The following is a 22,138-nucleotide window of genomic DNA, read 5'->3' on the forward strand; positions in this document are numbered from 1 at the left end:
CTGACAAACCAGTATGAGATCAAGATTGGCTGGATTCATCCCACCCCCACTCCCCATCAGATATTTGTGTTTATGTTTCTCCTCTGAATTGTAAACTCCTTGAGAGCAGGGTCTATGTCACAGTCATCTTTGTATCTCTGGCACCTGAATGATGCCTAAGTAAGAACATGGGGCATGATTAATCATCCTTCCACAAAAGCAGCTGCCTTTACCTTGAATCAACATCATAAGGTCTTCTAAGAGCAGGCCGTCGCTCCTGTTCATAGCGTAATTGCTCCTGCTGGCGCCGAAGCTCCTCTCTCTCCCTATGGATCCGTTCCTGTTCTTTTCTCCTCTCTTGCTCTACACGAATTCTCTCCCTTTCTAGTCTCTCCCTCTCCATTCGCTCTCGCTCGAGACGCTGCCTCTGACATTCCAGTCGCACACGTTCCCGCTGTAGCCTAGCTTTCTCTTTTCGTTCTCGGAAGGCATCAATACGCTGCTCCCGCTCCCGCTGCTCTCGCTCTCTGATTAAACACAGATATTCCTGAGTGAGAACTCTCCTCATTAGGCTCACAATTTCAGAAAGAACAATTCTTTCAACACGGGATAACCTCACTACTCAACTGTTAATTAACATGCAAAGTAAACTTTCTCCAAAATTTAAAGAGGTAAAAATTTTTTTTTTTTTAACACTGACTGCTTATCCTATTCAACTAGCCAGAAGGTAGCAATATCATCATACTCATCTGCCCAATGCTGACCCACACATAATTTGAGTCAAAAAAATTTAATAGGAAAAAAAGTTACATAATGAACTAAAGAGAATTAAGGGAAAAAATATTCACTAAAGCACCAAAAAAAAAAATCATAGTTCTAAGCCGAAATAGATGTTTTTAGAAGAGGGAAGAAGGTTGTGGTAGTAGAACACGTGTTGGGTTTAGTTAGAAAAAAGCCTCACATGTCACATAAGCCTCACTTTCCTAGGCTGTAAAGAAAATCAGTATAATCACAAGACTGTATGAAGCATTTTATAAGACAATGTAACGAAATCATACTGATAAGCAAAATTGGTACACAAAGAGTAGAAATGTTCATTTCTAAGTACATGAATGTTCTATGAGGGGTCATCTTTTACAAAGTCCTTTAAGTCTAATTAATATCCCTAAAAACACCACATAGTATGTATGCATGGTATTACACAGTCTCTTCCTCATACAAATTCTGTGACAGTTATGCCATACAATGTATAATAAAGCATTCTGCCCATTTCACCCATGAGGAAATCAAGGCTGAGAAGATAAAATTACTTGCTCATATGATTAGAGCTGGGTTATGAACCTAGGTCTCCTCCTTTAACAGTTTTTCTATCATATAATGCCAAGGGAAATAGGCCAAGGGAAATAAAAGTCAGTAACTTCCATACAGTTACTAAAAGACTTTCAAGATGTGCTTTTAAAAAGACAACCTGTTATCAGCTTACAGTATTCCTATATGTTAGGTATGAAGTCCTCTGTTACATTAAGTGATGATTAAAAATATAATCTGACATAAGTTGGAAGGAAGCCTAGACTCTAGGGTGATGTGATAATCAAAAGCTATAAAAGCTTGTGCCCTACCCTTAATCTAGGGTCTTTTAATGAAGCAAGGGAATTTTTGAGTAGTGAAGACTTGTTACAGTACCACAGACAATGATCTGTCCCCTTCCCATAGTACGATGAAACTATGACTATTCAAACTGCTCATTTCTGAGAACAGCTTCAGGATCAGTGATCAGATGATGTCAAAATTAGGAACATTAAACCTAAGTTCGAGGACAGGGATTGTATTTGCCTTTTTTTTTGTATTCCTAAAGCTTAGAATAATGTCTAGAACACAATCAGCACTTCATAATGCTTGCTGACTGGCCTAGCTGAGGGACCATTTCATCAAAGTAATAACCACATGAAGTTGCATAGACCAAGTTCCAATTTCTTCATGGAACTCCTTTGTCCCAATTTACTTATCTTACTCTCCTCTCTTCTGTCAGATGAAAATTTGAAGATTAAAAATCTGATATGAAACAGAATGGGTTCCCCTGAGAGATAGTAAACTCCCCCTTACTGGATTCCCACTTATTAGCTATGCTGTAGGAGAGGAGGTTGCTTAGGCACTGGTTGGAACAAAGAACCTCTAAGAGTTGATGATCTGGTCTGCTGGTGCTAAAAACATGATGAATGTATTTAAGTGTCCAACATGAAATGAAACTGAAGTCTCTCCCTAAATAACGATGAGGAAAAACAGTAACTTGGGGGGAGAGTCAAATCAATTTATTTTGACTCTCTACTCACCTACGCCTTTCAGTTTCTCTGATTTCTCGTTCTCGCTGCCTTTGCCGTTCTCGTTCCCGTTGTTCTTTGATTTTATCAAACGACAAAATGTCTCTCTTTTCTTTGCTTTCTGATTTTCGATCCTGACTCTTAGAGCTCTGTTTACCAAAGTTTTTTTCAAAAATTAATCTCAAAAGTGTAATTATTGCAAATATTCAGTAAAAATATCCATATTTGAATCATACTAAGATCATTTGTCCCATTTAACTTATATGAAGTCTCATAATTCCTGAATAAGAGGTTTAAAGATGTGAATATAAGTACAATATAAATCTAAGGAGTTTAACTGAGTACATGCAGTTGCCTACAGGCAATCCAGTCCACTAATCTAGAAAATAAGTTTCAGGTAATGCCTGAAAATTCACATAAAGAAAGAAAATCAGGCTTTCAAAATTCAAAAAGAAAAAATAAAAACAAAAACAAATTCAGAAATGTCAGAAAACTCATGTGCAATCAATCTTTTCCTCCAGTAACATTTTTGGAACAAAATACTGTTGTAATTCAATAGAAAACCAGTTTCTAAGAGATCAGTCACCTACTTACACAGGATATATGATAAAAGAAGTACTATGATTTGATATGAGAGGTGTAGTTAAACTTACTAATTACTATTTAAATGAATTTTTCACTTTTCTGCCAGTCATTCTGACTGGACAAAAAAAGACTTAAGAAGAAACACAACATTGCTTTATACAAATGGCCTTTCTAATGAGGGAAGATCAACTTCCACAAATCCTGCTACTCCTGACATTCTCTGAAAATTCGAAGCTTATCAATTTACGTGAGAATTAGTTAAGAAAAAGTACAGCTACCATGGCTAATTTAATAACCATTCTAGATACAATGTGTAAAGGTGTTTTGTTTTTTAAAAAGGTCATAGCTGCCTTCATGAAAAAAAAATCAAATAGCACACTATTATGTTAAACACCTAAGGGTAGAACACAAGATCACAGGAAATGCAGCACACCATCTGATAGTATGGAAGACAACTTCAAAAGGAATTCTAGTTTACTTTCTGGTTAATTTAATAGGGCTTTATTAAATTAACCAAAAAAAATTTAAACTGCTATTAAATTAACCAATGAGTAAAACTTACCTTTTAACTTGGAAAGTCTGTGCCTTTCCCCTGCAATGGTGAGCTGTATTTCCTGTGTCAATTTACTTCACAGAAGGAGATGTGGTCTGATGAAGTATCAGCAAAATGGGGGCAGATATTTTGAAAACATGTTTTAGATCTTAATTTTGTGTAGGTACATATAATTTCAGTTAAAAGAAAAGGATGTATTGGGATGATCTATACTTGCTGAATGATTCATAAAATGGACTGTTAAGTGGAACTGGAGTACTGCATTAAGAATATGAAAATTTATAGTTAAGAAGGAATCTCCATGATATTCTAGCACTTAAGGATAACCATTTGTTTAAATTTTCTTAACCCAGGATTATTCTAAGACAACTGTGCTGCATCATAACCTTCCCCCTAGGCCTTCACCAAAAGCCTCTCATCTCTATTTTCTCCCCCTTCCCTCTAAGAAGAAAAATTTTGGATTTTTTTTTAGATGAACATACTAAAAGATCAGTTTCACATGTCATCCCCCATCACTGCTGCAGCATTTAAACACATTATACACAAAACCAACAAACACATGCCTACCCTCTTTACCTCTCCAAAATATAAAATGTAAAAGTGCCTTAGGGCACTCTTAATTTACAAGATCAAATAATAATTTTCATAACGCAAATCTAAAGTGTTTTTACATGCCCCTCACAGAGAAACTGGACCCAGATATAACACTTACCCGCTCTTTAGATCTGGTTGTGGTTTTCACACTGATGACAGGTTCCCCCTTTGACTTGTCCATTACAACTGTCCGCTCTGTCCCTCTGCTTCCTTCAGATGACAAAACCACATTGGTTATGTTGCTGTCTTCCAACTTTCTGTGATTTAGTATTCAATCCTCAAAATTTTGCTTAAAATTCTCAACTTTGTCATTAAAAATAATTTTTATCACTTGAAAACTGTTCTCATGCAATATTTAATATTTCTTATAATCATAGTAGAAATGTTAAGATTGGAACACTTCCTTAAGATTTCATGTTCTGAATCCCAAAAATAGCCAATTACAGATCAGTTATTTTTAAGTTGATTTAAAAAAAGCCCCTACAACCATATTTAAAAACTTAAGTTTCTCTGGTAAGATGATCTGTCCCTTTGAATAGAGGCACATACATATACCCTGTGGCTTTCTACTACTACTCCCAATGTCATAGTAGAATCTAAGGTAACAAAGCTATTGATTTCTATTACTCCCACACATTTTAAGAGTGCTGCAGAATCTTAGCCTACGTTCTCTAAAGCAATGCACTGCTGCTCTCCTGCAAAGACTGACAAAGTGAAATATATATATATTCAGTTCCCCTACATTTATCTTGGGATATTAAAAGCTTCAAAATCTATTTTCTTTCCCTAAAGCAAAACAATCCAACTCTACCTTCCACAAGTAACCTGCTTGATTAAATTTGCAAATACTTGCCAGCTATCTTTAAAACTTGTTTGACATTAGATTGCATCTCAGATAAATTATCACAAATGTTTAGAATCCAGCATGTAACAATGTGCAAAATATTCCAATGCTTCTAAAGTAGGGTTGGGTCCAGTGTAGTGCAGAATTATGCACATATATACACATACTGACACACAATGAAGCTCACAAAGTTATCAGGGGGAACCTTTAATTACGACTGGTCTGATTTTGGACCTCATGGACCATCCCCCACCTCACCTTATCTTATGCTTTCATGGAAAGGGAGGCACATGTGATAGCAAAAAAAGGCTCAGTACATATTTTGTTTAATAAGATGTTTAATTTAAATGCTTGTAATTATATAAAATTGAGAAAATCAAGTTTATTGTCATCGTTGTTAAGATAATTGCTCCAGTCCTAAACAACTCTCTACTGATCTAAAATCTATTAAAAAAGAACAAGAATTCAGGAGTCAGTTTACTACAAACATGAATAATTCTTAATGTTTTCATATTTCCGGCAATTTGTTTAAAAAAAAAAAAAAAGGCAATGCCAGGCTGTATGAGAAAACCCATATGAAGACAGAGATTATTAGCAGCTGCAAAACTACAGACACACTTTTTAAAAAGTCTGACTCTTTAAAGAAAAAGCCAAAAATAGCAGTTTCAGATTGATGTAGAAGGGAAATAAGCAAATGCATTTTATGTTTACTTGTTATGTGTTAATTCATTGGGTGCTCCTGTTAAATGGAAAAGATTTTATGTAAAGATTGATTATGTATGCATATTTTTGTTAATTATAAACTTTAAAATTTTTTCTTAAAAGTCAGTTTCAACATTGAAGGAAAACTGCTTTCCTGATTTTTCATCTGGAACTTCTTTTCTGAATTTTCTATAAACAGCAAAACTTAGTAATTTATTGCAGGACATATCTAATTGCATTAATTTAGTTCCTTTTAATTATCTCCAAGATGATTTACCTGATTTGGTAGCTCTAGAACGATCAGCTGACCCAGGTTTCAGTTCATCATGGTCTTTTTCATCCTTCCTGTCTTCAGACCTTTTATCATCTTTTTTCTCACTTTTAATCACAGTTCTGTTTAAAAAAAAAAAAAAAGCGGAGCAGTAACATTCAAGTACCTAAAAAATCAGCTCTGTATTTTTCACGATGGGATTCTCAATACATCATACCATTCCCTGTTCCTAAACTCCAGTGCCTCCCTATCATACCTGGGAGAAAATATAAAATTCTCTGTCATTTAAAGTCCTTCCTAACCTGCTTCTTCCTCATACTTTTCCAGTCTGCACCCACCTCACCTCTGGATTCTTCAATCCAACAACACTGGCCTCCTGGCAGTTCCTTGAAGACACACCATCTCTCATCTCCAAGTTTATTTTTCCCAGCTGTCCCCATACCTAGAACACTCGCCTTACCCATTTCTGCCTCCTGATTTCTTTGAAGTCTCAGTTAAAATTGCTCATACTACAGGAAGCCTTTCCCAATCCCTCTCCATTCTAATGTCTCCCTCTGCTAATTATTTTCTATTTAGGACACACAGAGCATATGTGCACAAAGCTGCTTGTGCTGTGTCCCTCATTAGAACGAGCTCCTTCCTGTATCCAGTCCTCAGCACAGGGCCTGTTATTAACGTTGGCTGTTATTATTATTGCTCTTATACTTTCCTATCTCCCTAATGAAATACTTCTGTTCCTGCAAAATTCAGTTCAAATTACACCTCTTCCACCCACTATGTTTTCCTTCTTGACCACCAGCATGTGCTCACTGGACCAGGCATCTTGGCATTCATAGTCGATATTTCTTTTAGCTGTTTAACAGATGTTTTCTCATGTCAACAAGATAAGATTATAGCTTCTGGAGAATACTTTGGTATCCTCCATAACATCAGCAGGCACACCAGGAACTTAAAAATCTGTCCCCAATAATTCAAACACTTCATTTGGCCAGGCTCCCATATTCTAGCACCTTAGATTCTCTACAAAGTCTCATCTGAAAAACTGCTCATGAAATTGTAGATTTTTGTCCCCAGTATAAAAAGCTAATTCAGCTGACGCTTATTGTCCTACAAGCCGTTTAGTCAAGATGATAAAAATTGCAGTTCCACAATAAAAATTGCAGTTCCACATTTAACGCCCAAGGTTTATCACTAAATATGATGTGAGTAGACTAATCCACTCTTAAAAGATTTCTTGGAAGAGCAACAAAAAGAAAAGAAAACAACTATGAATGTTCCATGAGCATGACAAGTATTTTTCAAGAGGTTCAGTTTCAGAGTTTCAGTAAAACTAGATAATGGCAAACAAATCATGTTGCCAGTATGTGGAAAATAGAAAGAATTTACTGGGTTTATTTTAGAAAGACACTGTGAAGCGTGGGGATACAAGAACTTCTTTAAAATCATAGTTCATAAATAAAGTGAAAAGAAAAATGTACAATTTTAATGATTTTAGTTAGCGATCTAAATACTAAGATAACTTAATTACACAATTTAAAAAAGTCCTATCTTTTTAATATCATTTTGGTGAAAGAGTGCAGAGGTAAACTGCAACACAAATACTAACTATGCCAAATTCATGAAAGAGAAATGTGCTCCCGAGAACCAGCAACAGTGCTATGGAAAGAGAACTCACCTGGGAACTAGAACCATAATCACTTACAGTGTAACTCTTGGTTGTTAACTCACCTCTCTGGGTCTCAGCTGCCTCCTTTATAATGAGCAGATCTGACTACATGATCTTTAGCCATCAACGTTATGGTCCCATGACCTCTAAGTACAAATCTCATGACAAAGCACACTTTCCAGTAATTCCCTATTGATGCTGTTTCTGTACCACGATAACACATCTGTAAAGGTCTGAATCTTTCTCCCTACCCCACGACCCATAAGATACCAAAGAACAACATTTTAAAAACTCCTTTACCTTTCAGGCCGTGAGTCAGTGGAATGATGTCTTTCCCCGCTGCCTGACTTTTCCCTTTTTATTTCACAGTCTTTACGGTCAGAAGGTTTCTTCCCAGCAGGCTCATTTTTGGCCTAAAATTAATTTGGCCAGAAATGATGAACAGGGAAGATCTTTCATTTATATGATACACAGCAATACATAACTGCCATCACTTACTTTTTCTACTGAGATCATTCTTCCATGTAATTCTGTTCGGTGAAGATGGTTGATACACTTTGTAGCTTCATCGGATGTAGACATTGTAACAAACCCATAACACCGTGCCCCTGGACTACGAGCATTAGTTACCACTTTGGCTCCAACAACCTTTAGGGAAACAATTTTTTTCTAAGCTTTTCAATTCTGCACAAAAGTAACCCAACAAATTATTCAAATTGATAACAAGCCAGTAACATCCAAAAGTTGTTGTCATTACTATACTTGTTATTGCTACAGAACTATTACTTAAGACTACTAAAGTTCCTTGCAACCAATTGCTCAAAATGATAGGTGAAGATTAAGGGTCCCTGCCCCTCATACGGGAAAAACCAAACTTCAAATTTAAATAATTACTGTTGCATACATCCTCAGTGGAATCATCTTGGTGACTCAGAATCCCTCCCATTCTGCCCATTTTCTTCTGTTTCAGTGCTCCTATGGAATCATGCAGAATAGTTCATCCCTGCTTCTCACTCCCCAATCTGTTTGTTACTTATACCACAAGCTAAGCTACAAAGGCCCTCACATAGAGATCTTACTAAAGATGAAGCAAAATGCAAAAAAAGCACAACACTAGAACATGGCAGCATATCCCCAAGTTTCTAGTTCCAGTCCAGGAGGCAGCTCTGCCAACAACGTTAAGGAATCCATTAGACAAGTCCTTATACCTCTCTTGGCAACAGCTTCATCTGCAAGGTGAAAAGTATGGCCCAAATGATCTCAACTTCCTCCTGATTTCAACATTTTAGGATTGAGACAGTAATACTGCCATGTCCCCTGCCAGTCTTTCAAGCTAGTACACCTCACAAGACAGGAAGCAGGATGAGTCAGTGTTCAGGGAGCCACACTGCCAGTAAGTAAGCTCATATTAATTCTCATTTCTTCCACTATGCAAACCTTAAAATCCAAAACTTCCTTTACATACATATTATTTCCTTTATTTATGACAAGTTAGATCCAAATGAACACAGGCAGTTACTATAAAAAACTCAACAAAAAACTATCTTATGGATAGGAAACAGACCTATGATTCTGTTAGTACAGGGAATCCTCAGATGTGGAAACTACATTTATGAATGCAGGTTGCCTAGGGCACTTGGTAGGTTACGGGGACTTGCTCAGGGTTATGAAGACAGATATAATGGTGGGACTTGAAACTCAGTCTTCCTGGTTTCAAAATCAAGTCTGTATCCACTATATCACACGGCTCAATCAAGCACTTAATTTTAATCACAATAAAACTACTGTACTTACAGGTATAATGCTTTTCTCAGTTCCTGTCTATTATGTCACATCTAATTCTGCTAAAGTTGGCCAGACACAACATGAAGAACCCAGTAAAAAAATCTTAGCAAGTAGTTTGTTAAGCAGTAATGTTTGGAGTCTATTGTCCAATAGCTACTTCCTTACATGAGACAAAATTCTATTTATGAATGCCATAGGAAGGAATATAAAATCCAGTACAACAGATTTTAAAATCTTGTAAGATTTTAACCTACACTTTACACCCCACCCTACCACCATGTCCCATTAAGGGGTAAGAAATGATATAATAGAAAGAACACTGGAACCATCCTATAACACTAGCTATGTAACATTCAGCAATAACAACAGCGGCTAACATTTATATAGCACTCACTAAGTGCCAGGCACTGTGCTAAGCCCTTTACAAGTATTACCTCATTTGATCCTCACAGCAACCCTGGAAGGCAGGTGCTATTATCGTTCCATTTTATAGATGAGGAAACTGAGACAAACAGGGGTTAAGTGCCCAGGATCACACAACTAGGAAGTGTGTAAGAGTAGCTCTGAACTTGGATCTTCCTATCAACCACTTCCTGGGCTCCAAGCCCAGTGTTCTATCTACTGCACCATCGAGCTATATGCATAACATTAAGCTGTCTCCCATGCCAGGAATGCCCTCCTCATCTCACACCAATTATAATAATTATATAGCGCTTTAAGATTTGAAAAAACACAATGTGCTATCCCAATTATTATTATATTATATATTGACCTATTATTGCTCCCATTTTACAGAAGAGGACACTGAGGCTCAGGTTAAATGACTTGCCAAGGTTCACAAAGCTAATAAATGTTTGAGGCAGGATATGAACTCAGGTCAAATAACCCTAAATCCAGTATACTACCCACTTTACCACCTGCTCTTCTGGCTCTCAGAATTCCTGGTCATCTTTATGGCTATAAGCTCAAGTACCACCTCCCATACAAGGCCTTTTCTGACCTTTTCTAGTGCCCTCCTTCTTACCCCCAAATTTACTTAATAAATATTTTGTGTTTATCTTTGCCCATGTTATTTTCCCCTAACAGAATGTAAGTTTGTTCAGGGTAAAGACTCTTAAAATTTTTTCTTGTTGTGTTCTTAATGACTGGCACCCAAGTAGTCACTTGACCTTGTTCTAGGACTCCATTTCCTTATCTACAAAATAAGGGAAGGTAATAAGATGTCATTTAAGGTCCTTTCCAGCCCTAATATTACATAAAACTAAAATCCCTACCACAGGAGACACTGATGACTAGTAGTACATCAAAATAAATCACCAAATGGTGAAAAAATTAAAGCATTATTTCAACAATTCATCTACTTATAAAATTTTCAACTAGCTAACTAGAACACACAAAATATGAAGAGGATTCATCAGCAAAACTATTTCTATTTTTGGAATCAGAAATTCAACGATTAGTTAGGCCCTACATGGCAAGACCTGTTAACATCAAGTCCACTAACATCAAGTCCACAGACAACATCAGTGCACTGACATCCTGAGAAGGATACAATGAAGCGCACTATCCATGGGATAATACTTAGAATCCATTATAAAGCATTGTATGTTGCCCACATGTAGTTTTTACCAAGAAACCAAAAGTTACAAGTTAACTCAGTACCTTGGAAAAGTCGATTGGAGAGAACCAATATGAAAGCAAAGACAATGGAAATGCTTCATAACTCCAATCAATGTAGACCAATAAAGATGTTAGAGGCTGATAAGAAGCTGGCTGATCCCCTGCTCCTCAAGAGTGGTGGTCAGCTACAGGTTCAGAAGGAGGCATACCATTTTCAGGCAGGCCAATGGTTGTTTTGCTTAACTATTTGTTTTAAGCTTCTATTCAAAGATAGGAAGAGAGGCATTCATTGGAAGGGATGAAAACAGAAGCAATTAAAATTTTTCACAGTGCTCTAGGAAATATCTCTCCTACCTCAGATAAAAATTATTCACTTAAATCTAGCTACAATTAGGAGTCAGAAAGTGTAGGACCTTACCTTTCCATATTTGCTGAAAAGGTTCTTCAAGTCTGTGGCTCTGGTAGTTGAAGAGAGGCCACTAACCCACAAATTCCTACCAGAACTGCTACCAACACGATCTAATTCAAAAAGAAAATATTACAGCTTTACCAAAAACTGCTACTTAAAAACAAAAAAGCCCACATTTCTGAGTTCAAGTTCCTTAGTAATTTCCAAAGCTTTTCAGGATATCAAATAAAAGCAGTAAGTTACTTTGTACATGTGCCTCACAAGAATAGAAAACATGATTAAAAGTACCAAACTCCATTAACAAGATGCAAGTGAAGGTCCTAAAAAAATGGTTTCTATCTGTCAGGCAGCCCTCTAAAATTGATGACTTAATAATCAAAATTTTTGGTGTTGAGTTAGCCAGTCAGGAAGAAAAATAATGAACATGATGCCATAATATGGCCTTTTATCATTTCATTCGGAGATAACAGCCACCTTCAAAAACTAAATGCTATTTCTCGAATATTCAAAAGCTAGGTCTTACTCATAATAAAATTATAGATAGTGCCCTGCAGTCCTATTGAAAGCAAAGATTTTAGGAATAATTTTAGGAAAAATTTTAGAAATAACACTACGCCTCCAAAATAGGAAAAATATACCATCAATTTATAAGTAAAAACCATACCTTTGTCATCCTTTAAGGCTGGCTTTATATCTGTGTCGTCCTCAACAAAGCTAGAGACAAAAGTTAATGTTACTCAACAGGAAAAAGCATTAGGAAAACTAACTCAAAAAAGGTATGGCATGTACTATAACTTAATACCTACCAGAAAATTAGGTCTGAAATGAAAATTTAAAAGACAGCTTTGCAAACTTGTATTGGAAATCTGACAAAAAGTAGTAAGTCAGATTCCTAAAGTCAATTCTCTTTAGCTGAAGATGACAATTAGGAACAATTTAAAAACACAACCGTGTTAGGTTGAGAAAAGGAAAGAAATCAAATCACCCATTAAAAATACACAAAGGGAAATAAAACAATCTTTAGAAGTAAACTACAATTTCATCAGTCTGGCTGGCCAATTGAAGAAAACAGCTTATGTGTGTCATTAAATGACCAATGAAAAAAAGATAGCATCTGGTCTAGAACTGAGAAAAAACAAACCTCATTTTCTGATCACCGCCCTCATTGGTTGAGGACTCTTTAGTAGCAGATGAATCTTCATTATTAGCTTCATCTTCACTTTTCTTAACGTCTTCTTTGCTATCTTTGGTTTCAGGGCTTGAGGCTTTCTCTGGCGTTTCTTGGGCTTCCTCGCTAGAAGCTTCTGCATTTTCTGATGCTCTGCTACTCTGATCATTTAGGTTCTCTACCACTACAGTGTCAGAGTCCATTTTCTCTTCATCTACTTTCTGCTCGCTTTTCTCCCTTTTCACTATATCTAAGTGCTTTTCTGCCTTCCTGGCAATTGCTTGTGTTGACTCGTTGTCCAAATCTAATGCATCCTCCTCTGGATGAGCAGTGCCAAAATTGTCCTCTTCCTCTGCAAGCTTTTTGTTTGGCCCCACGTTACTTGCATCCTGTGAAAATGGCTGCTCCAGGTCGGAACCTTCTTCTTTTAGTGGGTCAGACTTACAAGTTTCCCCCAAAATGTCGAGTATTTTCTCATTTTCTATGGATTTAACAGGAATAGAATGGCACAAGGTTTAATTACCAGGGAAATAAAGCAATCACAAATGCGGAACTGGCACGGCTGCCACACTAACACGAAGAGAACTGCTAGCTACACAGAGATTGGAAAACCCTGATGTACACAAACTTATACTGTTTGAAGCTACCTGCATTCCAACAATCTAGTATATTAAGCCTCAAAAACTACAGGGAAGATAAAAGGACCCCAAAGATTTAACCCCCACAACCCTTCTGGCTGTTCCTTGGTATTCTTCTTTACTTTGGTGTTCTCGTCTCGCTCTTCACACTTAGCTTCCAAAGTCCAAGGTCTTTAACCGAAAGTATCACCATTCACTGACAGCTCAATTTCCAAATTTCTTTTGAATTTCTTTTAACAGAACAGTCCAACATGAAAACCAGAAACTCTTCCAACGGTGCAGGGAGTATTATTTGCAGTCCAGAAAGGGAACAATACGTTTGGAATTCTCATGTAGAAACTGTCTTTCCTCTTCCGGAATCCAGTAACTTCTTACATTTTTAACTTCCCCTACAACAGCTTTACACTGCCTGAACTGCTTTAATCAGAATTACCAAGTACTGCACAATATCACAAGATCTGTTTCATGTGTAGAAACAAAAAGAATGACTTGGGTAAATTATTTCAAGATCAGTTAAAAGAATGAGGTTAAAAAGATGTAAATAACCATTTCATCTCAACAAACATTTTACCTCAACTAACCAGAACACAATTTCCACAGATCTGGTGATATGACTGGGTTTCCAATCTCTGATCCTTGTATGATCCGGATTGTCCACCATTAAAATAACACACAACAGTCACGCTTCTTAAAAAAAAAAGAGCTTAAAAAAAAAAAGATTAGCGGGGAAATTGCTAAGCCATAACTACCATGTTTCTGTTTAACAGTACCTGGCTCCAAGGGGGGTTCTTCATTATCCTATGAAGAAAAACAAAGCAGAGCACCATAACCAATCATTTTCTACAACAGGCAGAACAACATGTTACCTACCAATTTACAGGACAATGCCTCTAAACAACAAATTGTTTCACTTAAAAAATAATTTCAAGTTAGCTTTAGACATTGTTCCCTGACACAAATTCTTCATCTAATTCATAAGAACCAACTGCTACAGAACTGCAGTCTCCCCTATTTTCTGAGTGGCACACCTCAGTCAGTAAAACATTTCTGAGCAGACATCCCCAATGTGTGTATTCATAAATCATACACATAATACTGTAACTGTCTCATCTACAAGAAAACAGATTGGGGGTGGGAATAGGGGAAGAAAGATGAAACTTTCCAAGGGGCAACCTGGAGGGCAGCCAATGTGGAAGAGATGGAATTTCGCTAATAGTACCTGTGTATGTACTGCTATGGATTCCTTGGCATCCTTAGGTTTTTAACTGACCTGAAGGGGTTGATGCCAAGGGATAGGAGGGGAGATGGGAGCTTAAAAAGTAGGAAGGGGATGGAATGTTAGCGAATAATGATTTTTGGGTACAGATTGTGTGGAAACCCTATGATCGATTATTGCAAGGAGGGTGATACTTGAACCAACTTCCCACCCTCCAACAGGCTACTTGGGGTCATGTCTCAATCCTCATTTTTGAGACTGTAGAAATAGATTACTAAAGTCTCTCTTTCTGGACTCACTCAATTTTGTCCCTATGCAGATCTGCTTTTGCCCAGTTCAAGCAGAAAACTATTAGCCTGTGAAGCTGCCAAAAACAATCATTTAGAACAATGGATATAACTCAAAATATTCATTTAAAATTATACTAAACTGTACAGAATTTCAAAAAAACACAAGTTTTCTACCAGTGCAAAATTACAATCATGGACTACAGAAGGCTATTCCAAATGGTGTTCAAACTCAGGCAGATCCTATCAGGCTGGAAAACCTTCAGGTAGAGGCCTGATAGTAGACTTTAGGTACTTTGTCTGAGAACTAGCCTAGCTAAATTACAAGAGGCTCATCATCAGAAAGCTAACCATTGAGTGACAACTGCTTTTATTCGTACCAATACATGAAGACTACCCACTAAGGCATGGAGAAAAGCCAAAATCTGCATCCCTGGAGAATGTACCCAACACTGAAAAAACAAATCTTTCAAAAATCTTGCACATTCTGCTATTATTTCTCTGTCAGTATCAGGTACCTTCCACACATTTTAACATCTAATGCCACATGTTTTTCACTTGACCTAGTTTAACAACTTGGACATGAGAGTTCAACTTCCAAATGCTACCATTACTCAATCAATCAGTTTTCAGTTGTTACATTAAAAGTACTAGGGTTTGGAACCTGTGAATTGAGCCCCATGACCTGTCATTTGGTATTTGAATGATCTTATGCAAAAAGGCATTTAACTTTTCTAGGCTTTAGCATCTTTATACCTAAAATAAGGGAACTAGATTTTCTAAGACCCCTCTAACTCTAAACATTTTGATTCATATTTTGGTTCTCAATTTACCCCATCCCAAGCCTTCATTACAATTGTTCCTATAATACTATACTGATCTGAGATCATTCTCTTTTTCCTCTAACTGTCCTATCTCAATTTATCATAAGGTGATAAGGTCCTGCAACAAGATGGCAGCAATGAGAAGAGAAAGAAGGGGAGAGGTACAAGAAACATTTTGGAGGATAAGTGGACAAGATTGAAAGGCAGTAATATATAGAATACTAGAAAAAATACTGGAACGAACAGGCCTCTGGCCTGAAATCCTGGTTCTGCTACTTATACTACATGTGTGAGCTTAGCTTACAATTCATTTTTCTAGGCCTCAGTTCCCCTCACCTATAAAACAAAGGAGAGAGACTGGATAATCTGAGGTCCCTTATAGTTATAAATCTAGATACTAAGATCCTAAGAACCAATATAATTTACCTCTATTATAGTGAAGTCTGATGATGAAGCATCCAAACTGTTTCCAACTCCCTCTCCAGTCACCTGAAAGAGTAAATGAAAGATTATTTCACAGAAAACAAAAAGAATCACACCTTTGCCATCAGATGTCTGAATAAGACATTAAAATTCTAAGAGGAGAAAAAACCCACCAGTCTGATTATTTTCCAGATATCATATTTGCCCATGTAGGCTACACTCTAGTAGATTTGAATCAAAGCACCAAAGAAAAATTGCATTATTTTCTGTTTCTATTTTTTCTGCTTTAAGATTGTAACTTAAAATGTAGTTTAGTAACTAGATACTTTTAAAATTCAGAACTTAAAGCATTAAATAGAACTTCTGAGGTTTCTTTTACCTCTAAATCTGGGGAATACTGTTAAGAAAAATTCCAAACATCTTCAGTTTGTGGTGGGGGAGGAGAGGGAAAGGAAGGAAAAATAAGTAGGGACCTGAGGTATTATTTTATGAATGTGAAAGCTCTACAGCACTAGAAGGCTAAGTGATCTTCCCATGGTCACACAATTAATCTGTGTTACATAACAGTTCCCTTTTCTATTTTCTAAGCTCAAGATGTTTACTGAAATTACAAGGAAAGAAAATAGATGCTGTAAATACAGAAATGGTCATACAAGTCTACAAAGAAGAAACAATACAGACCTATTATTACACAATTCCAATTGTGCTCACTTATTCTCAGCTGAAAGAATGCTAAGAATTACATTTTCCCCCCCAAACTCTGAAGAGTTTAAGCTCAATCCTGCAATTTAAATTCACTACAGTTTACAGTTGATTACGGATCTTACAAAAAATGTTAATTCCAGTACAAAGTGTCCACACCAAGATGACCAGATGGTCCTAAAGCTGCCAAAAAAAAAAATGATTCTTGTTGCAAGTAATACCTAATCAGCTCTCTGACAACTTTTACTATGATGCAGATAATGTATTAAGTACTTAAAAGGATTAAACCCATTTCCCTGCCAAAAAAATGTAACATATGGTAAAAGGTTAAATACTGATAACAGAAACTAAATTCAAGCTATCTTTTACAGTGTTCAATTAGACATAATTAGTCTCATATCCCACAAATTTTTAGACCCCAAATTAAGTCTTTATTGACAATGATAACAGTATCTATTTGATTTAAAATACTTTGATTCCACATGTGTAGGAGATGCTACAGCAATGCTTGTGTTTCTTTGATTTTTAAAAATGTTTTGGTACATTTCTGAGATGTTTCCAAGTTACCTACAGTATGTTCTGTAAGCTGATCTGGAAGTTGTTTCAATTCTGCATCAGCATTTTCTTTACTATCAGACAAGGAGTCAAGAATATTATCAGCACTGTAGTCTTCACCACAGTCAGCAGCACTGCCATTATCTATTTCAGTCTCATCTAACACACTAATATCCATCATGTCTATATCCTGCAAGTTATCCAAACTTGTTTCATTGTCCTCCTGCAAAAACAAAAAAAGTATATATAATAGCTACTTGGACTGAAATGTAGAACTAGTATACTGCACCACCAAAATGATTCCACTTACCTGTCCATCTCCAGAATCTTCCTCTAGTCCATTATCTTCAGCACCCTCTTCCTCTGGCTTACGCCCTAACAACAGTATAATTGTGAAATATCATACATTCTTATAGAAATTATCTTCTCATCCTAATTCATCTTTGCAAAAACTGCAAGAGACTTAACATCTCAACTTCTTTTAGTATAATTCAAACTAAGTTAGAATGAATTTCATGAAGTATCCAAATTCTTTTGCTGTGCAGTAGTAGTCTAACATTAGGTTATCACTAAAATATCAGCTAAGAGGCTGCAATCTCAAGTTGTATGAAGGTTTTAAAAAACAAAAAAACTCAGCGCTTCTCTTTAATCTGGTCATAAAATACTTGCTGACTGACACCTCACAAAGTAAAATCTTGAAACGATTTCAAATTCACAGTGACACCTTAGGCATCAAATTCACTGAACCTATGCAAAGCATCACAAATGTTTAAACACTCAGTCTAAAAAGAAATTTAGCAGTTTCACTCATTCATTCACAATAGGGCAGGTTCCAGGAATTAGAACAATTGTGGGGAGGGAAGAGAGAAGAGCAGGATGAGACACACAACTAAATGTACCAACAAAAACATGACCAAAATCAATAATTATATAAACATAAGCGATTTTCCTCCAAAATTATCACCAAGGTACTGTACAGCTGCCTTTGTTATTCAAAGGAAAAGCAGAACACTTACGGAGGAGGGAAGGAGAAGGGAGTATGCAGGGCAAAAAGATTAAAAAATGGAGAGGGGAGGCACTTCTTCCAGCTCTCCCACATATGAAAGCAAGAAATTGAGTTCAATTGCAATACTTTATCTTTAAAGAAAGGCAGTTTACTCAGCTGCTGGAATGAGTCCAAATGTGGCCCAAGGCTTTCAGAAGACAATACAATTTCTTAACAGGATAATTAAGGCCTAATTTAAAGCCATCATGTTAAATTTAATAGAATTGATACTAATCAAAAACACATTTAAGATATCCAGAGCTATCCACCATAATGCTTTAAAAATATTTTTATATTTCTAAGTTAGATTGTTAATACGAACCTCTTAAAAAAGAATTTAAACCCTAAGCAGTTTTGAGTCATTCAAAATTTTAATCTTCAGTCACCTCTAGGCAGAAATTTGAAAAACTTAGCTAAGTTTTGTTGCATTCCAAATTCTTACTGTAAGTGCTCATAACTTTGGCTTGAATCTTGAATTTTACAATCAACAACATGAGAAATCATAAACCATACTTGAAAAGGCTCAAAGTTCTCTCATATCCAGTTTCAGAGCTGTACAATAATAAAATTTCTGATGAAGCAGATTAACATCTGACCACAAGCATTATTTATATTTACCCAGGGCAAATGAAATTAGCATTCTGAAACCATTTTGTATTCTCTTCATTATAAATGAAAATAAAGATATGGATTGTAATAGTGTCAATGAATCATAAACATTTAAGAGCCTACTATGTGTAAGACATTGTGCTGGGTCCTAAGCATAAAATGGTCCCTGCCCTTAAGGAGAGACAAGATGTAAGCATATACAAAATACGTCATGTTCATGTAAAGGGTGGTGATTAAGCTAAGTTCTTTAGAAAACTATGGATTCTAAGAGTGAATGCATTTCAGAAATGAGGGACAGTCCTTTCAAAGATGAGAGTTTTGTGTGAGAAACAGTAAGACAAAGATCCTAGTTTGTGAAAGCAGAATGATACATAAAGGTTGCAAATATAGGTTGGAATTAGATTGTAGAGGGCTTTAAATACTAAATAGGACTTTATATTTCCTCTACATTTACCCAGTAGTAGAGAGATGTGGTCAGAAATATGCTTTAGGAAAATCACTTTGGCCAAATAATAGCATAGTCTGAGGAGACCAATTAGGTTACTGAACTAGGGTGGTACTTGTGTGAAAAAGGGAGGGGAGAAAAGAGGAGGAGAGAGGAGTGCAAGGAAAGAAGAAGCATTCATTAGCACATACTATGCGCCAGACCCAGTGCTATGTGCTTTACAAATACTATCTCTTTTGATCTTTACAACCACCCTAGGGGGCAGGTGGGATTATTATACCCATTTTACAGATGAGGAAACTAGGCAGACAAAAGGTATGCAACTTGTCCAGGGTCACAAAGTTAGGAAGTTCCTGAAGCTAAATTTGAACTCAGGTCTTCCTGACTCCAAACCCAGTGATCTATTCGTGGAGGACATATAGGAGAAATATCAAGCTATAATCATGGAAACTATTGGTTATGTGGGGTAAAAGAATGAGGAGACACAAGGCTGTAAACCTGGGTGACTGGAGAGATCATGGTTTCCACAAATGGCAAAGTTAGGTTTTAAGGAAAAAAATTAGTTGCTTTGGACATGTTTGGTTTGAGATGCCTACATTTAAATTTATTATGACTAAAATCTAAAAAGAAAAAAAAAATCACAGCTAATTTTAGATCTTATAAACTGTCAAAATTTTAGCTTTGTTAGAAAACATATCCAAATTTACTAGGACTTTAATGCACTATAAGAGTTTAACTTCCAAAGACAGCTGTAGAGTCATAAAAATAAATAAATAAAACTAATCTAGGTTAAAATTTTGGATAGTGCCAGCAATAATTTTCTACTCTGACTTTCTAAGCAATGTCCTCCACTGCTTGTAGTAGAGTCACATTTTATTAACAATAGCTGCTTTTTAAAATTCTTCCCAAGAAAATGAACAACTCAGTGCTTCTATTGTCTTGCACACAGAATCCAAATGCTTTAATCCTTCTAAATTTTATCAAATTGATAGCTTAAAAGCACATACTAAGGTCCTGTCTTACTTATGAATTCCTTAGTACAATACATGTACACAAATAAAAGGAATCTTTTTTTTTCATAATGACGTCATCATAATTTTTTATACCATAATTTAGGTGAATGGGTTAATAGTGTTCAGTTGACTGCCCTGGATATGACCTCTCAACAGCAGCGCCACCTCAACTGCAAGCAGTGACTCAAAGGAAAAGATGGATTTTCCACAAAGACTACATGAATACCTAGAAGAAATGAAGCAAGAGATAAAAAAAAAATAATAGTAAAAGGAAATAAAAGCTCAGGAGCAAAGAATAAGGAGAATAAATAGTTCAGAAGATAGTGGTAAATCTTACCCAAGAAACAGAATCCCTGAAAACTAGAACAAACCAAACAAAAATCAATGACTCTGCGAAACAGCAAGAAATATTAGAACAAAATCTAAAGATTGGGGGAAAAAAAGCTACCTGACATAATAAACAAATGACCTAGAAAATAGGTCAAGGAGGTTTTAATTTAAGAATCATCAGACTCCCTAAAAACCAATTTTTTTTTAAAAGCCTCAACACTACATTTCAAGAAATCATAAATGGAAACTGCCTAGATCTATCAGAACCAGAAACCAAAACAAAGAAACAATCCAAAAATGAAAAGTCCCAGGAATGTCACAGATAAAATTATGAATCCCCACATCAAATTTAAAAAAACAAAACAAAACAAAACACTGCAAGCGTCCTGAAAGAAGCAATTCAAGTACCAAGAAACCAGTCAGGATCACACAAGACCTGGTAGCCTCTACCATAAATGAGAGGAGATCTTGGAAAATTCCAAAAGGCTTACAAAGACTTACAAACAAAAATAACTTACCCTGCAAAGCTGAATATAATCTATAAGGGGGAAAAATGAACTACAGGGGTTTCAAGCCTTTCTGATAGAAAGACCAGAGGTAAGAAATTACTTTGAAATACAAACACAAGAAAAATGCCAATACTACCTAAATTAATTTACTTATTCAACACCAAACCAAACTATCAAAGCATCATTTTGTAAAACTAAAAAAAAAAAAAAACTCCAAAATTTATGTGGAGGATCAATAGGTTTAAGAATCTCAAGGCAATTTTTTAAAAAGTGAAAAGGAAGCCCAGAAGTACCAGATTCTGAAATTTATAAAAAAATCGTTAATCATCAAAACAATTTTACACTCATTTAAAAATAGAGAGGCTGACCAGTGAAACACATATGGCAGACAACATGCCAAAGTAAACTACCTTAATAGCCTTGTGTTGGATAAATCCAAAGACCCTCCCCAGGTACTGGGATAAGGTCTAGTTGACACAAAAGTTCTAAGAAATCTGGATAAGAGTCTAACAAAAATTAGGTTTAGACCAACATCTTAAATCATATATCAAGATAAGCTCCAAATGAATATACAAGTTAGCTATAAAAGGTGACATTACAAACGAATTAGAACAAGGAAAAAAATTACCTTTCAGATCTATGACAAAGGATAGACAATCACGTAAGATAAAATGGACAATTTTGTTTGATTACATAAAACTACACTTTTGCACAAACAAATCCAATGCAACTGAGATTAGAAAGGAAACAGTTAACTGTGGGGGAAAAACCATTGCAACAAATTTTCTCTGATAAAGACCTCATTTATAAAATATATAAGGAATGATTCAAATCTATAATAGCTATCTGCCCACTGATAATAGCCAAAGGATATTAATATGCTATTCTCAAGTTATCTATAGCCATGAGAAAATGCTACATATCATTAATAATTAGAGAAATGCAAATTAAAGAAACTCTGAGGCCCCAGTTCTCACCCATCAGATTAGTAAAGTAGACAAAAAAGTTAACTGACACGTGGGAGGGAAAACAGGAATACCAAAAATAC

The 22,138-nt window shown here is 36.0% G+C and overlaps 1 protein-coding gene across 6 annotated transcripts in view; it reads right to left on the reverse strand.

The window, feature by feature from the left end:
- Positions 1-22,138, reverse strand: part of SAFB2 (scaffold attachment factor B2) — an 85,032-nt gene that overhangs the window by 59,229 nt on the left and 3,665 nt on the right. For 3 of the 6 annotated variants that reach the window (XM_072601897.1, XM_072601898.1, XM_072601899.1), the window contains exons 3-15: positions 17,450-17,514; positions 17,156-17,362; positions 15,886-15,948; positions 13,903-13,930; positions 12,468-12,975; positions 11,991-12,040; positions 11,336-11,436; positions 8,011-8,160; positions 7,813-7,925; positions 5,853-5,968; positions 4,148-4,239; positions 2,310-2,446; positions 213-506 (exon numbers count right to left, since the gene is read on the reverse strand). In XM_072601897.1, coding sequence (XP_072457998.1) covers positions 213-506; positions 2,310-2,446; positions 4,148-4,239; positions 5,853-5,968; positions 7,813-7,925; positions 8,011-8,160; positions 11,336-11,436; positions 11,991-12,040; positions 12,468-12,975; positions 13,903-13,930; positions 15,886-15,948; positions 17,156-17,362; positions 17,450-17,514 — 1,924 coding nt within the window. The remainder of the gene's footprint in view (positions 1-212; positions 507-2,309; positions 2,447-4,147; positions 4,240-5,852; positions 5,969-7,812; positions 7,926-8,010; positions 8,161-11,335; positions 11,437-11,990; positions 12,041-12,467; positions 12,976-13,902; positions 13,931-15,885; positions 15,949-17,155; positions 17,363-17,449; positions 17,515-22,138) is intronic. The other 3 variants (XM_072601900.1, XM_072601903.1, XM_072601901.1) reach the window with 2 other exon arrangements.

Source organism: Notamacropus eugenii, chromosome 4 (genome assembly GCF_028372415.1).
Source record: "Notamacropus eugenii isolate mMacEug1 chromosome 4, mMacEug1.pri_v2, whole genome shotgun sequence".
NCBI lineage: Eukaryota > Metazoa > Chordata > Mammalia > Diprotodontia > Macropodidae > Notamacropus > Notamacropus eugenii.